The 13483-nt window shown below is 43.9% G+C and overlaps 1 protein-coding gene across 2 annotated transcripts in view; it reads right to left on the bottom strand.

Annotated features, from left to right (window-relative positions):
• The window catches only part of EGFLAM (EGF like, fibronectin type III and laminin G domains), a 100341-nt gene that overhangs the window by 57857 nt on the left and 29001 nt on the right, over positions 1-13483 (bottom strand). For both annotated transcript variants that reach the window (XM_033164270.1, XM_033164271.1), the window contains exons 2-6: positions 10392-10501; positions 7254-7337; positions 3744-3770; positions 882-999; positions 66-201 (exon numbers count right to left, since the gene is read on the bottom strand). In XM_033164270.1, the coding sequence (XP_033020161.1) occupies positions 66-201; positions 882-999; positions 3744-3770; positions 7254-7337; positions 10392-10501 (475 nt within the window). The remainder of the gene's footprint in view (positions 1-65; positions 202-881; positions 1000-3743; positions 3771-7253; positions 7338-10391; positions 10502-13483) is intronic.

The raw sequence follows: 13483 nt of genomic DNA, 5'->3' as shown, positions 1-13483 counted from the left end.
GAAACAGATTTCAACCCATGTGAACCAAGAGTGTACGCAAATGCGAATCCTATGAGCAATATCACCTTATGAATTCCACTGTGTAGTACTGAACTGGGGAACTTCCTTCACTGGGTCCTGGTTTCCACGACAGAGCGACTTCTGAGTCAGAAACAACCAGCACTTGAGGCTGGTATGGTGGATCTGGAGGCATGCATTTATCTAAAACAAAAGAAGAGCATGTGTCTGCCAATCGTACCATATGGATGTCATCGGTCACTTTGGAGAAACCCAGAAAGTACTTCTTGCTGTGGCAAACACATCTACACAAATATATTTTTAAAGGAATTGGGCATCTCATCAGAATCTTTTGTTGGCTTCCTTAGTTCGCTGTTACCTCCAGCTCCTGCAACCCACTTTCTTTCCCCTAGACCTAGTGGCCGTAGTTAGTGCCACAGGACAGTGATAGAGCGCATGTTTTTTTTTTTCATTCCAAAGGTCCCAGGTCCAACTCCTGGCATCTCCAGGTAAACGAAGTGCCTGGCCATGACAAGGAGGCAGCCTTGCAGGCTAGAAACTGTATGAAGCAAAGCATACGCTCAGATGCCCTTATGGAGACATTTCAAGGAATTTTACAAAGGTGCCAAGAAACCACATCAGGCTGCATTTATCCTTTTAAATCTTTAATAGCACTCCTGGCTGTTTTGCCAATACATATACATCTTGCCCTCTCACCAGCAGTGCTTCTGAAATCTCCATCCCCCTCCATCCCCATCTGCAATCTGCATGCTGTACCCTCTCGCTGTCAGCATGCATTCACCTGCCAGCAAAACAAAATGCCTGGGATTATCTCTGCCCCAACCGGCATCCACACAATAGCAAGCTATTCACACAGCTTTTACCTTGTGATAAAGTCGTTACATTTCTCGGCATGCTGGGTCTGCCTTTTCCTGCCCAGCCGTAAGCTCCTACACTTACACGGTGGAAAGTGCCTGGCTTCAGATCTCCAATGACAACTTCCTGTTTGAAATATAAATTGGGGGGATAGATATGTATTTTTAAAAAATACAAATAACTGTTCAGTTACAAGTAAAATCTTTGTGTGGTCCAGCAGGGTTAGACAAATCCTCTTTCTGCTAGAAATGGCAACAACTTCAGGCTGAATTTGTTCATTTTCTTATTAAGGGAATGTTTAAGCCACCCTTCAGCAACCAAGGCAGCACACAGTTAAAAGAACAACACTATGCAATTAAAACTTCCGCACTTAAAAGAACAAAACTATCCAAGAAGAAGTCTTCCACAATAAAACAACATTAAAGTACAGTAGCGGCACCAACCAAGAATAAACCCAGGCTAAAACAGCAACAAAAATTGTAACTATCTGACTTGAGGAAAAGTCTGGGCAAAGCTTTTTTAAAAAAAAAATCTCAGCTTCTGAGGAGAGGAGAGGGCATTCCAAAAGTAAAGGGCCACAACCAAGAAGGCCTCTCTCAATGGGCAGTGGGCCAGGAAGAAGGACTTAAATATCCATTGCAAGGGTCAAGAAGGCTCATGTGGAAGTAGGCAGTCCTTTAGATCACCAGGCCCCAAGTCCTTTAGGTTCTCACCTTCTCCCCATAATGGGTAGCAGAGGAAATGCAAGACATGATACCAGTTCCCTTCCCAATGCGAGCGGCAGCCAATAATATGCACCAGAGTGCCAAAATGTGTATGAAGATGTCACATCCTAGATTTCAGGCAGAGGGCCTTCTTGGTAGTGGTGCCCGCCTTGTGAACGCCCTCCCATCAGATATCAAGGAAATAAACAACTGTCAGACTTTTAGAAGACACTTGATGGCAGCCCTGTTTAGGGAAGTCTTTAATGTTTGATCTTTTATCGTGTTTTTAATATTCTGTTGGGAGCCGCCCAGAGTGGCTGGGGAAACCCAGCCAGATGGGTGGGGCATAAATAATAAATTGATACTATTATTATTATTTCCTTAACTATGTTACGGCTAGAGCAACCTTCCCCAACTACAACTCCCATAAGCCCCAGCCAGGGATTAAGAGAGTTGTAATCCAAAACATCAGGAGGATACCAGTTAAGGAAGTTACAGGAAGGTAGCTGTGTTGCTCTGCCATAGACAAAACAAAATTAAAAATTAAAAAAATTCCTTCCAGTAGCACCTTAGAGACCAACTAAGTTTGTTCTTGGTATGAGCTTTCGTGTGCTCTGAAGAAGTGTGCACGCACACGAAAGCTCATACCAAGAACAAACTTAGTCGGTCTCTAAGGTGCTACTGGAAGGAATCTTTTTATTTTTTTATTTTGTTTAGGTTAAGGAAGGAAAGAGAAACTCAACACAGGACTGGTGTTGTTAGTAGCAATCCCATGGTCAGCACTTCATCCAGTTCCAGGTTCCAATTAGAGTGCACCTTTTCTTTTCTGAGCACGTAAACAACTACAAGTGAGGTCAAACATTTCCCCTGGAAAGCTCTCCTGAAGGAGTCGTATCTGTTTGACCTGCACCCATCTCTCAGCACAGTTCAGATGTCTGTGCTGGAAGTAAGTTTGCCGCTGACAGAGGTTTGCTGTCGAAAGCAAAGTTACACCACATCCTCCTACAGCATCAAAGGCAACTAAGTGCACAATCTAGTTTAATTTTAAAACCACAGCAGTGCGAAGAGAAATTCTAACCTCGCTGACGCCCACAAGGACACAATGGAAACAGATGTGCTGACATTTTTACCAAACAGAACCAAGTTGTACATTTTAGTTTGTCCTTTGGATAACAGAGCTCAGCACTGCTAAATCTGAGGTGAATGTCATACGCTCAGACTGCCCCTACTTGCCAGGGAGAGTCCCTGTGTCCCAGTATCTGTCAGTGGTAAATCACAGTCTAGGACTAGTCTAATGGATGCATATTGATGGCCAAAATGACTTGAAGGGAGAGCACTTGGAAAATTCAGTTATGACACATCAGAATCATTTCTGCAAACTTTTCCAGTGCTCTTCCTTCCCTGCCCCTCTTGTTTGCAGATACCTAAAACCTTACTCACACAACATGGAAAATTATGGAAAACTTCAGAACAGCTTGAAATTGTATTTCCAGGTGCAGAAAACTAATGATTTGTCTGCCAAGTCTCGTTGTGTTTTCCTCTCCACCCCCCTTCTTCTTTTAACTCCCTCTCTTCGCATTTGTCAGAAAGATTCACATGAAGACCTTTGCCATGGCTTCTTCATTTTCACCCCCAGGTCAATGAGGGGTGGGGAGAAAAGAAAGGGGCTAAAGTCAGGATTTGGACTCCAAAGTCCAAGCTCTCGGGCACACATGTTCGAGCTACTGAAAGATCACTTGTTTTTTTTCACCAGCAACAACCATCCATCTCTCCTGGGGGAGGAAGAAGGGAGAATAGCAGAGGTGTTCTATCTTGCCTGCTAGTCATTTACCAGAGTTGGAGAATACTGAGCATAAATGCTGTGCCTGAGTTTGGAAAAGGTAAGCAGAAATTGGCCACTTTGCCCAGAAATGCATTAGTCCTAGGAGTGCATATATAGCATTTGAATACCTGCACTATGACATTTTAGTCCCGTAACTAAATGGCTCCAGCAGCTTTAATTGCTATGTAGAAAACAGTCTTTGAGCAGGGATAGCTTCTCATTCACACTATTAATTCTAGCTTGCAGCCCATGGAAAGTCTTGCACAAGGGAACTTCACTGAGTTTTTTCGCCAGTGAGTTTGTGTGTCTTAAAAAAAAAAAATCTCCAAAAATATAATACTTACAAAAATGGCTTGCCCATCCATTTGACCCTGGTAGAAGGAAAAGAAAAAGAACTTCTTAATGAAGCACCATAATTAAATAAACATATCGGATTAAACATACTCACGTTTTTCCAAAGCAACATTCCCTAATGTAAGACATGTTATATGCTATTTTCAAAAACATATGCATTTATATTTACCCTAGAAAATGCATTTTCCGTACACGTTACTTGGTCATACGTGGTGATGGATGAGAAGACCTGAAATCCGGATGTTAATCAGGTTTCGCTAGAGCTTCTTCAGTTCATAGTACTATATGTTCAACATGATGCTGTGCCTGTGAAGAACTTATAATTTTATTGTATCCGGAATTCAGGTCTTCTTATCCATTTTCACCGCAGGACGGTGAGGAGGTGCCTGTCTGCGACCACCACCACAGATGACCATGTCTGGAAGCCTGCCTTGCGACCGTTCCCTCTTATATGACTTTGCGCATCCAGTTGAGAACTATCTCCAGCACTTTTTGCATATTTGCACTATGCTAGGACACTATCTGTTAGGACGTTCAGTGGTTGCTCATGAGAAATCAGCCGAACGCAGAACTTCTAAAAGCTAAGTTCTTTATTGTGCAGATATTTACAGTGGAGCAAAAGTTCAAACATCCATCTCATCCCTCTGCAGAGTCCGGGAATGAACCCTTCCGGTTCTTGGTCCAGCAAAAGAGGCGCGGGATCCTGAACCCCCGCCTCCCCCTTCCACGTCTTTCCTGTCTGGAGCGCGGGAAACTGTCCCTGTTCCCCGCTTCCCCCTTGGTGCTCAGGCTCTGCGATCTCTTCAAAGCCCCTGCGCCGACCTCCTGCCTCTAACCCACTGGAGGAATGGTTGCTTCCTCCTGAGGAGGGGGATGACGAACTGGTGAACAAAGGGGATGGTTCCCTGTACTGCAAGCTCTCCCGGGATGCTACCTGTCGTGGGGAGGGGGGTTTCCTGACACTATCATTATTGGCAGAATTGTGCCACTAGTTTACTATTTGTTCATAAGTATCTCCAGGCTTGGACATGCACGCTGCACTTTTGTGTGTTTATTTTAGTGTGTTTAATTGAGTAAAATTGTTCCTTATATCTACTAGCCGGTTCGGTGTTTTGGTTTTGTTGTATTATAATCATTGTAACACCTGATACTTTTTTTGTATGTCTCTAAGAATAAGGCACCTAGCCCAGAATCCTGTTCTCATTGCGGCCAGCCAGATGCCTATGGGAAGTCCCAAAACCATACCTAACTGCAACAACACTCTTCTCACTTGTGGTTCTCAGCAAATGGTATTCGGGGACATACTGCCTCTGACAGCTGAGGCAGAACACAAACTTACCCTGAATGAATTTGTCTAATCCTCTTTTAAAGGCATCACTACTTTTAGGGGTGTGAGAATTTTTCTTCAAATAATAAACTTATAAGCCAGGAATTACACACTAGCAAACAGGAGCATCAGTGTCTGCTATTTTAAAATTCCACCCACAAGGATCAAGTCCTGTTAGCACACAAAGCAAGCAGGATTGCAGTTTATAGCTTGCTTTTGTTCACCCACTTACCGTTTCATTCCTGCTGCATAAAAACGGGTCTGAGCACACCCTAGCCAGACATTTGTGCATGGAAGAGCTCTGATCGGTCCCACATGGCACAGTTCACTGGGAAGGACCAACAGAGCTGTTCACTTACTTGTATATTTTTCCACACGCATGCAGATGTCTCCTTAATTAAAATGCCATACTTAAAGTCAATTTGTAACAAGGCCACCACATGTTTTTAATTTAGACAGCCATGTTCCCTGGATTACAATATCTGAAACTATTTTTATTTTTTAGAAAAACAAAAATGGAAGATGATTGTAAAGTCATACGTTGGTTTTCTTATAGAACACACAATTAGGCCTATTAACGTCAAGTCTGTTTTCTGAGAGGCTGCTGGGACTTTTTAACAGTTGCATGGCACTGAGAGATGCAATAGGTGCAGCTCCTCACAAAACAGAGAGGGATGCAGAGAGAGAAACCTGTTGGATTTCTGCATATTATGCAACAACTAATGTCATAAGATGATGCAGATGCAGATGACAACTCTACCTTGAACAGGGTGGTCAGCTGCAAAAAAGGACAAGACACCAGTACATTCGAGAGTTGTGCACGATAAGGGAAATTCAGCAAGTATTGCTTGTCATGCGAGCTAGAATATGCCGTTTTGCACATCTATTAAAAGATGCAGGCACCCTGTTTTGCACTTGGTCACCCTAACTTTGCAGGTACTGTCACAGAGACAGAAACAGGCTAGAGTGGCAAACAAACCTACTTTACCTGGCACATTAAACCATGATTTAAGTGAACAAGTGGAGTGCTTGTGTATGCTGTTTAAAAGTTCTCTATGTAGCCCTGCTGCATAGTGTCACGGAGACATCTCTCTTGCTGGGCTTGTGATTTCGTTTCCCTGAAAAAAGCAAGAGTACTAAGCCAAGAAGAAACTTTGGTCACCACTCTTGGTTTGTTTGGGGAGAAACCTAATAATAATAATAATAATAATACCTTTATTGTCATTGTACAACGTGTGTACAATGAAATTAAACAAGTCTCCCTCCCCCCCCCCAATACTCAATCTCTTATTGAACAACACACCACCTCACAAGTCAATTTTGCTATGTTATGTTTCGTTCAACAGCCTAACAGCCCACGGACAGAAGCTATATTTTAGCCTGTTGGTACGGCTGTTTATACTTCTATATCTCCTGCCCGAGGTGATTAAAGAGGTGATTAAAGAGGTGATGGCCGGGGTGTGAGGCATTCCTGAGAATTTTTCTCGCTCTCCTAAGGCAACGATCCCTTGCGATGTCATCTAGCGGACTCAAGGGACAGCCCATGATATCATGTGCTGTATTCACCACCCTCTGTAGAGACTTTCTGTCCGTGGCTGTCAGGCCAGCATACCACACTGTGATACAATATGAAAGGACACTTTCTATTGTGGACCAGTAAAAGGAGTTCATCAGTTGTTCATCAATTAAGGAAATGGAGTCTCTGTTGGGCCTTTCTGACCACCTGAGTTATGTTGATTTTCCAAGTGAGGTCCTCACCAAGGTAAACTCCCAGGAATTTAAAGGAGGAGACTCTCTCCACACAGCCCCCCCCCCCGGCCGATATACAACGGGGCAGGTTCCCCTCTCTTCCTTTGGAAGTTTTTGATATCACAGCAGGGCCAAACATTGGCTTGTTTCCTTGTGGAGTGGTAGCAGCAAGTCTACGGGAACAAAATGGTATTGTTCCAGATGTTTTGGACTACAACTCCCATCATCCCTCACTACGGGTCCTGCTGGCTAGGGATGATGGGTGTTGTAGTCCAGCAACTGCTGGGGACCCAAGTTTGAGAAACACTGCTCCATACTTTATTTATCTAAGCAGAGCCCATGTGTTGATAAAATTCCATTGATCAGATAAACTGACCTACAAGAACCCCCAAGCATTCACATATGCTTAAAATCAAATACTCACCATACTGAGCATGTCCAGGCTAAGAGGCACATCATGGGACTGCTGTTTAATTGGTTTCTCTGCCTTGAACTCGGTGTAATAGACCTTTAAAATACATTGGTTAGGTTAGGTAAACTAATAAGAATGACAGTGAAATGATGCATTGCGAGTATAAGCAATATCGACATTCTCAGTGGCAGCAACCGAAATGATCCACACTCCAGCAGGCATCGACATGTGCACATAACATGCAGACACAAACCTTCCAAACACATGCAAAACACATTTAGGCTGCAATCCTATAACCACTCAGGGGCCTAGAATGGCTGGATGTGGCCCCTACCTGACTGTGCACTCAGTAGCATCTACTCCTCTCTCTGCTCCTGCCCCACTTCAACTTGAAAATGTAGCCAAGAAGTCTCCCCCCCCCCCGCCCCATGCCCCCAAGCCTAATTCTGTAGGTCTGTTTCCAGGGCCATTCCTCCCCTACTCAGTTTTTACCCCCAAGGCAATTAGGCTTGAAAGGAGCCTTCTGTTGGCTCTGACAGGAGGAGTACCCCCCCACACACGTGTCCAATTGGGGTGGGGTACTCTTCTTTGTGCGAGAGCAGTGGAAGAGTGGAGTGGGTTAACCCCAGCTGCAATCTCCATAAAAATCACTCACCTCCAGCAAATGCATGCATTCATATTTATGGGAACTGTAGTAAGTGAGTATGCGTGTATGTGGCCATGGGCACATTTGTCTTGACCACGCCCTCCACTCGCATGTGCCCCGCCCCAAAAGGGGCTTGGTCAAGAGGGAATGTGGCCCGCAGGCCAAGGAACGTCTCCCTCTCCCCAAGTGCAAAGAAAAACAAAAGAAAAAGAGGACTTCCTTTAGCTTGGATGGTTGCATAGAAGCTGAAACTGAGTGTAGCAAGCGCCTCTCGTCATATGCAAATGAGAAAAGATGTGCTTCCCAAAATTTCTGCTTCTTCTCCAGTGTTAAAGGTACAGGAATCCAGTCCTGTTTGGTGCATGGTCATTCTACCTTAAAGATATGATTGTTGGTAGGATTTGGGTCAGGGTTTTTTCCCAGCTGGTGCTCACAGGAGCTCAGCTCTGGCACCTCTCAGGTGGGTACCACTGCCATCCTAAGAGAGCAGGCGAGAAGTTCATGGTGAGCTCCAACACAGTTTTTCTAGAAAGATAGCACGGGTTTGGGTTTATATCACAGCAACGTGGGTGGGGCTGTGGTCTAAACCACTGAGCCTAGGGCTTGCCGATCGGAAGGTCAGCAGTTCAAATCCCCATGACGGAGTGAGCTCCCATTGCTCGGTCCCTGCTCCTGCCAACCTAGCAGTTTGAAAGCACCTCAAAGTGCAAGTAAATAAATAGGTACCACTCCAGCAGGAAGGTAAATGGCGTTTCCATGTGCTGTTCTTGTTTCACCAGAAGCGGCTTAGTCATGCTGGCCACATGACCCGGAAAAATTGTCTGCAAACAAATGCCGGCTCCCTCGACCAGTAAAGCGAGATGAGTGCCGCAACCCCAGAGTCATTCAGGCCCTTTCCGGGGGGGAAATTTGCAGGTGGGAGAGGGAAGGATTAACTCTCTCATTTCATCAAAATATAGGGGAAGTGCTAGTTTTGAAAGGGTCAGAGGGAAAAGGGGGATACCTAAGCCTAAAGATACTGAGGAGTGTGGTTGCCTGGCTCAGTATTTACACATTTTTTGTGTAAATTTTGTTTATTACACTATTAGACAGACAAAATATGAAAGCAAACAGGAAACCAAACCATACTTAACAAAACAAGATCAGGGTTCTCACACCCTTTACTAGACTACTGCACCATAATCCTTTGAAAGGCAAAATGTATGGTAGTTTTGGATTCCCCTGCCCTTAGATTTTCAGATTAATGCTGCCTGATGTGTACTATGTCCCATCTGCTTGAAATCCAACCCAGCTTAAACATGCACAGGAGAGTTTGGACAGCTGGACCACCAAAGACTTCGGCTGCATATACAGCAGCAAAGAAACTCAGACCTGCTGGGCTTTTTCTTAGCCCTACAGATTTTAAAGTGACAGGATCTTTAGGCAGAACTGGAGGTGGCAGCCCTACACAAAATCACACATGACCTTGCCTGTGTGTCCTTTCCATATGTTTATTGCAAGCCTGGAGTGCGGGGTTTGTCTTGTTTCTTATTTATTAGAGAGCGCTTTAGGAATATCATCGTGCCCATGATATCATAATTATTTAAAAATTTGCACAGAGTCAGTTCTTCAATTGGAGTACCAAATTCTGCAAGGAACAGAACTCTGTTTTTTCCTCTTATAGTTTAAATGAGGGGTGGAGAGCCTACAGCCTTCCAGATGTTGTTGGAATACAGTTCCTACTGTCCTTGATCACTGGCCAAACTGGAAACATTGCTCTGGCGAGGAAAGGAGCTTTGTGATTCCTCTGAGTGCCAGCCAATCTGCAGTCTGCACAGAAGAGGTATTCTGATTGGTCACAAGGTTCAACCAATCAGAACTCAGCACAGCCAGCTTTTATTGGAAAGAGGAACAAGGGGTTGGTTCTGGGCTCATTCAGCTAAAAAAAGCTGGCTGCACACCCACAACAAGCCCAGAGTTCAAGGTATATATGCAACTTGTGCCAAAAGAATGATCACAAGAGCATGACGCTGAATTCCTCCCTGAATGTGTATCACTGGTATTTAGAATTTTGTATTCACATAAACATGACACCACAAGGTGTTGAGACACTCAGTGCCGCATTTACATATAAGCTAAACAAGCTATAGCTTAGGGCCCCAATCTCTTGGGGGCCCCAAAAAATTTAAAGGGCAAAAAAACTGAATGTACATTTCCAAGATATAAGATAAAAAACAAATAAAATAAAACCTACATACAGCAACAGTGTTTTGTGTTGTGTAGGCTCCTATGATGTACATATTTTGTTATGTGCAAATGGCTTTAGATACTAGGTCCATAAATTACCATATAGCATATATTCAACACAAAAAACAGCGACAATTTGTTGTTGACAAAGGACAGCTGGACATATAAAGGGCCCCATTACCTTCAGTAGTTTAGGGCCTCATCAAACCTAAATCTGGCCCTGGAGACACTGGACATAGGAATACCTCCTTGCATAGCCAAAATAGAAAGGTACTCACAGTATACCCGGTGATGGAACTTGCATGCTGCCGAGGCATTCTCCATTGTATACTAAATGCCGTGCAGTTCAGCGAATCCAGGGTTATATCCAGAGGTGGCCCCAGCCTATCTGTGGCAAAGAAATGGCAAAGCACAAGAAGCTGCAGGATATAAAAATATTATTTGCATAGTGAGGACAAAAAGTGCATGGGGGGGGGAGAGAGAACAGCTGAATCTCCTCTATTTTTAGGAAAGCCCTCCTGAAACTTCTTTTTAAAGATGCAGGGCAGAGAAACCCAGACCCCAGAAGTGCTGTACTGGGGGGGGGGCATTTCGACAAGGTGGCAATGCTGCTCCATCCAGCCTTGCCCTGCTGTGCCAGTGTAAGGTCTTAGCCACCCTGGAACTCCTTGATGCACCTGCCCAAGCTGTGGATGGGTGAAAGCTACTGTAAACTACCCAAACGGGGCATTTGGGAGGGGGGGAGTTGTGAGAGGTTAGTTGCTGGATTCTGGCAAGGAGCCTGATCTAGGCCTGTTGTTGCACCAGTCTGAGAGCTACTGTAGCCAAAAAAAATAAAAAATAAAAACACCCCCAAGAAGAACCATCCCACTCCATCCTTCATGTTGCAACCTGTGGAGCTGCAGATATGGCAGATTGCATCCTTAAACCTACCTTGGAGGACCACTAAAATCAATGGGATAGACTGGACTGTAGCTCAGGGGTAGAGCAGTAGCTTTCAAACTAGGTCAAAGCTTGGTGGTGGATCATCTGCTCTGCATGTAGAAGGTCCCAGGTTCAATCCAAAGGATCTCCAAGAAGGGGCTGGGAATGTCCTTTCTTAAACACCAGAGAGACACCGCCACTCCATGTAGATAATACTGAACTAGATGGACTCAGCATAAAGCTGCTTCCTGTGTTCCTAGACTTGTACAGCGGTGCTGCTTCTTTATACTGGAAGTTTCAGATTTTAACAGCTTACCCAAGAGGTGCAGTAGACAACACCCTGAACTGGGCTTTATTTTCATGCACACCCCCAAACCACCATGTGAGACGTGTCAATGGAAAAAGACAAGCAGAGCAGAATCATGCGTCTAGGACAGCTGAGTTGGTAGTCTCAATCTGGCCCCTACATTTAATAATCGTCCTTGCCTAAGGACCATACAGTATTGGACTCACTCAGTGGGTAGATATGTATTACCTTTTCTTACGCACAGAAGCCTGAAGACATAACGAACTTGCTGTGATATCTATTTAGCTTACATGAAGTTTTGAGATTTGATTGAATCATAATTATCTCACAGTGGATGCAAAGTGATCACATGAACTGAATCCATCCAATATCCCCGAGCCATATTTGAGTTATTCTGCTAACTGTACTTAGAATTCTAAAATGCTCAGCTCTCGTTTTAGAACCATATGGTGAAGAGTTGGCACTTTCCTAGTAATCCTAAAGCTGTGTACACATTGCAAGTTACTCTGGCTCCAGTCCTCTGCTCCCACTGTTTGTTTTTGAATCTGTGAACACATGGAGATACCCAGAGACACAGAGCTATCCTGTAGTCTCTGGAGAAATGCTGCGTTTTGATGCATTCCCACACACACACACACACACACACTCACACACACACACCCCAAGCCAGCTGCAATCCAACTTGAGCACGATATCTGAATACCACTCCGATGCACACAGTGACAAGCCAATTCAACTTGAAATGCAGCGTGAAAAAGCGACCTCACTGCGTTTCAAGCCGGTAATCTGTACACAGCCAAAGACCACGTCCACACCATACATTTAAAGCCTTATGATACCACTTTAAGCAGCCACAGCTCCCTCCAAGCTGCAGTTTGTCAAGGATACTGAGAGATGTTAGGAGGCTCCTATTCCTTTCACAGAGCTACAAAACCCTGGGAAGAGAGATAGATTGTTCAAACTCAGACATCTACATATCCCATCATGTTTCCAGAATGTTGCCACTCTATCCTGTACATCAGGCTTAACCAACATGGTGCCCTTCAGATTTTGTTGGACTCCAGATCCCATCAGTCGCTGCCAACTTAGCCAATGGTCAGTGGCTATGGGAGCTGTAATCTTAACATCTGAAGGGCGCCAGATTGGCTATCCCTGATGCACATCAACTGCAATTATAGGAGTAGCTTGCCCAGTGTTTCAAGTTACTCTTCAGGGGTTTTTTCCAGTCTGATAGGTTTGCCATGGGTGCTCATTTCATCATTGCCATAGATCTTTTTAAGATTTTTATCATAGGACCCCTTTGTTGCTGAAGCTAACAGACCTTCCTGGTTAATTGCTGGTTATCCTTGGCAAGACCATCAAAGAAATAATGAATATTGGGGGTGAGGGAGAGATTATGCAACACACACACACTTCCTCAGCTAGCAAAGAATCAGTAGAGCTTGTCCAGTTATTTTTCCGGATAGAAGAAAGCTTAAAGCTGTTCATATCACAAGTTCCATCTACTTACACATTTATTTATTTTCCTGCCTTGGAAATAAAACACTCAAACATTAGTCGCCCATTAAAACCATTGCTAGTCAACACACATGTCTATATTAGGCGAGTAAAAGGAGAACAGATACTACCGGTAATACTTTTTTAAAAAAAATCAATCAAAAAGATTTATATTATCAAGAGAGATTCCGATCTTTATATAATCATAGGTTGGATTGGATGCTCCTGCCCATCATACTGGAATCTTTTTATGATGTTCCGGTTCATTTGAACTGCTTTTGAGATGTGTGCTCTATCCATATTGTACACTGCTTAGGAACCAAGACGTGGTATATTAAGATTATTGTGTGTATATACATATAGAGAGAGAGCAAGCATTATAAATTAATATAATAATAATAATAATAATAATAATAATAATAATAATAATAATATGCCTGTCCTGCTCACCCATTTGATATACCTGTGCACGGAGCATACAGTCTACACATATGGCATCCAAAATGCTTGGAGCGAAACTGGGTGGCTTTTTAATGGGTGTCCCACCCTCACCTTTCAGGTCGATTGCAGAAGCTTAGTCTACCTGCGTAGGCTCTTTTCAGACTTCCCACCCCTGCACAGATGTGTGTGTAGGCCTACTTC

The sequence above is a fragment of the Lacerta agilis genome, chromosome 11, assembly GCF_009819535.1.
Source record: "Lacerta agilis isolate rLacAgi1 chromosome 11, rLacAgi1.pri, whole genome shotgun sequence".
Taxonomy (NCBI): domain Eukaryota; kingdom Metazoa; phylum Chordata; class Lepidosauria; order Squamata; family Lacertidae; genus Lacerta; species Lacerta agilis.
This window is presented reverse-complemented; position numbering and strand designations above follow the sequence as displayed.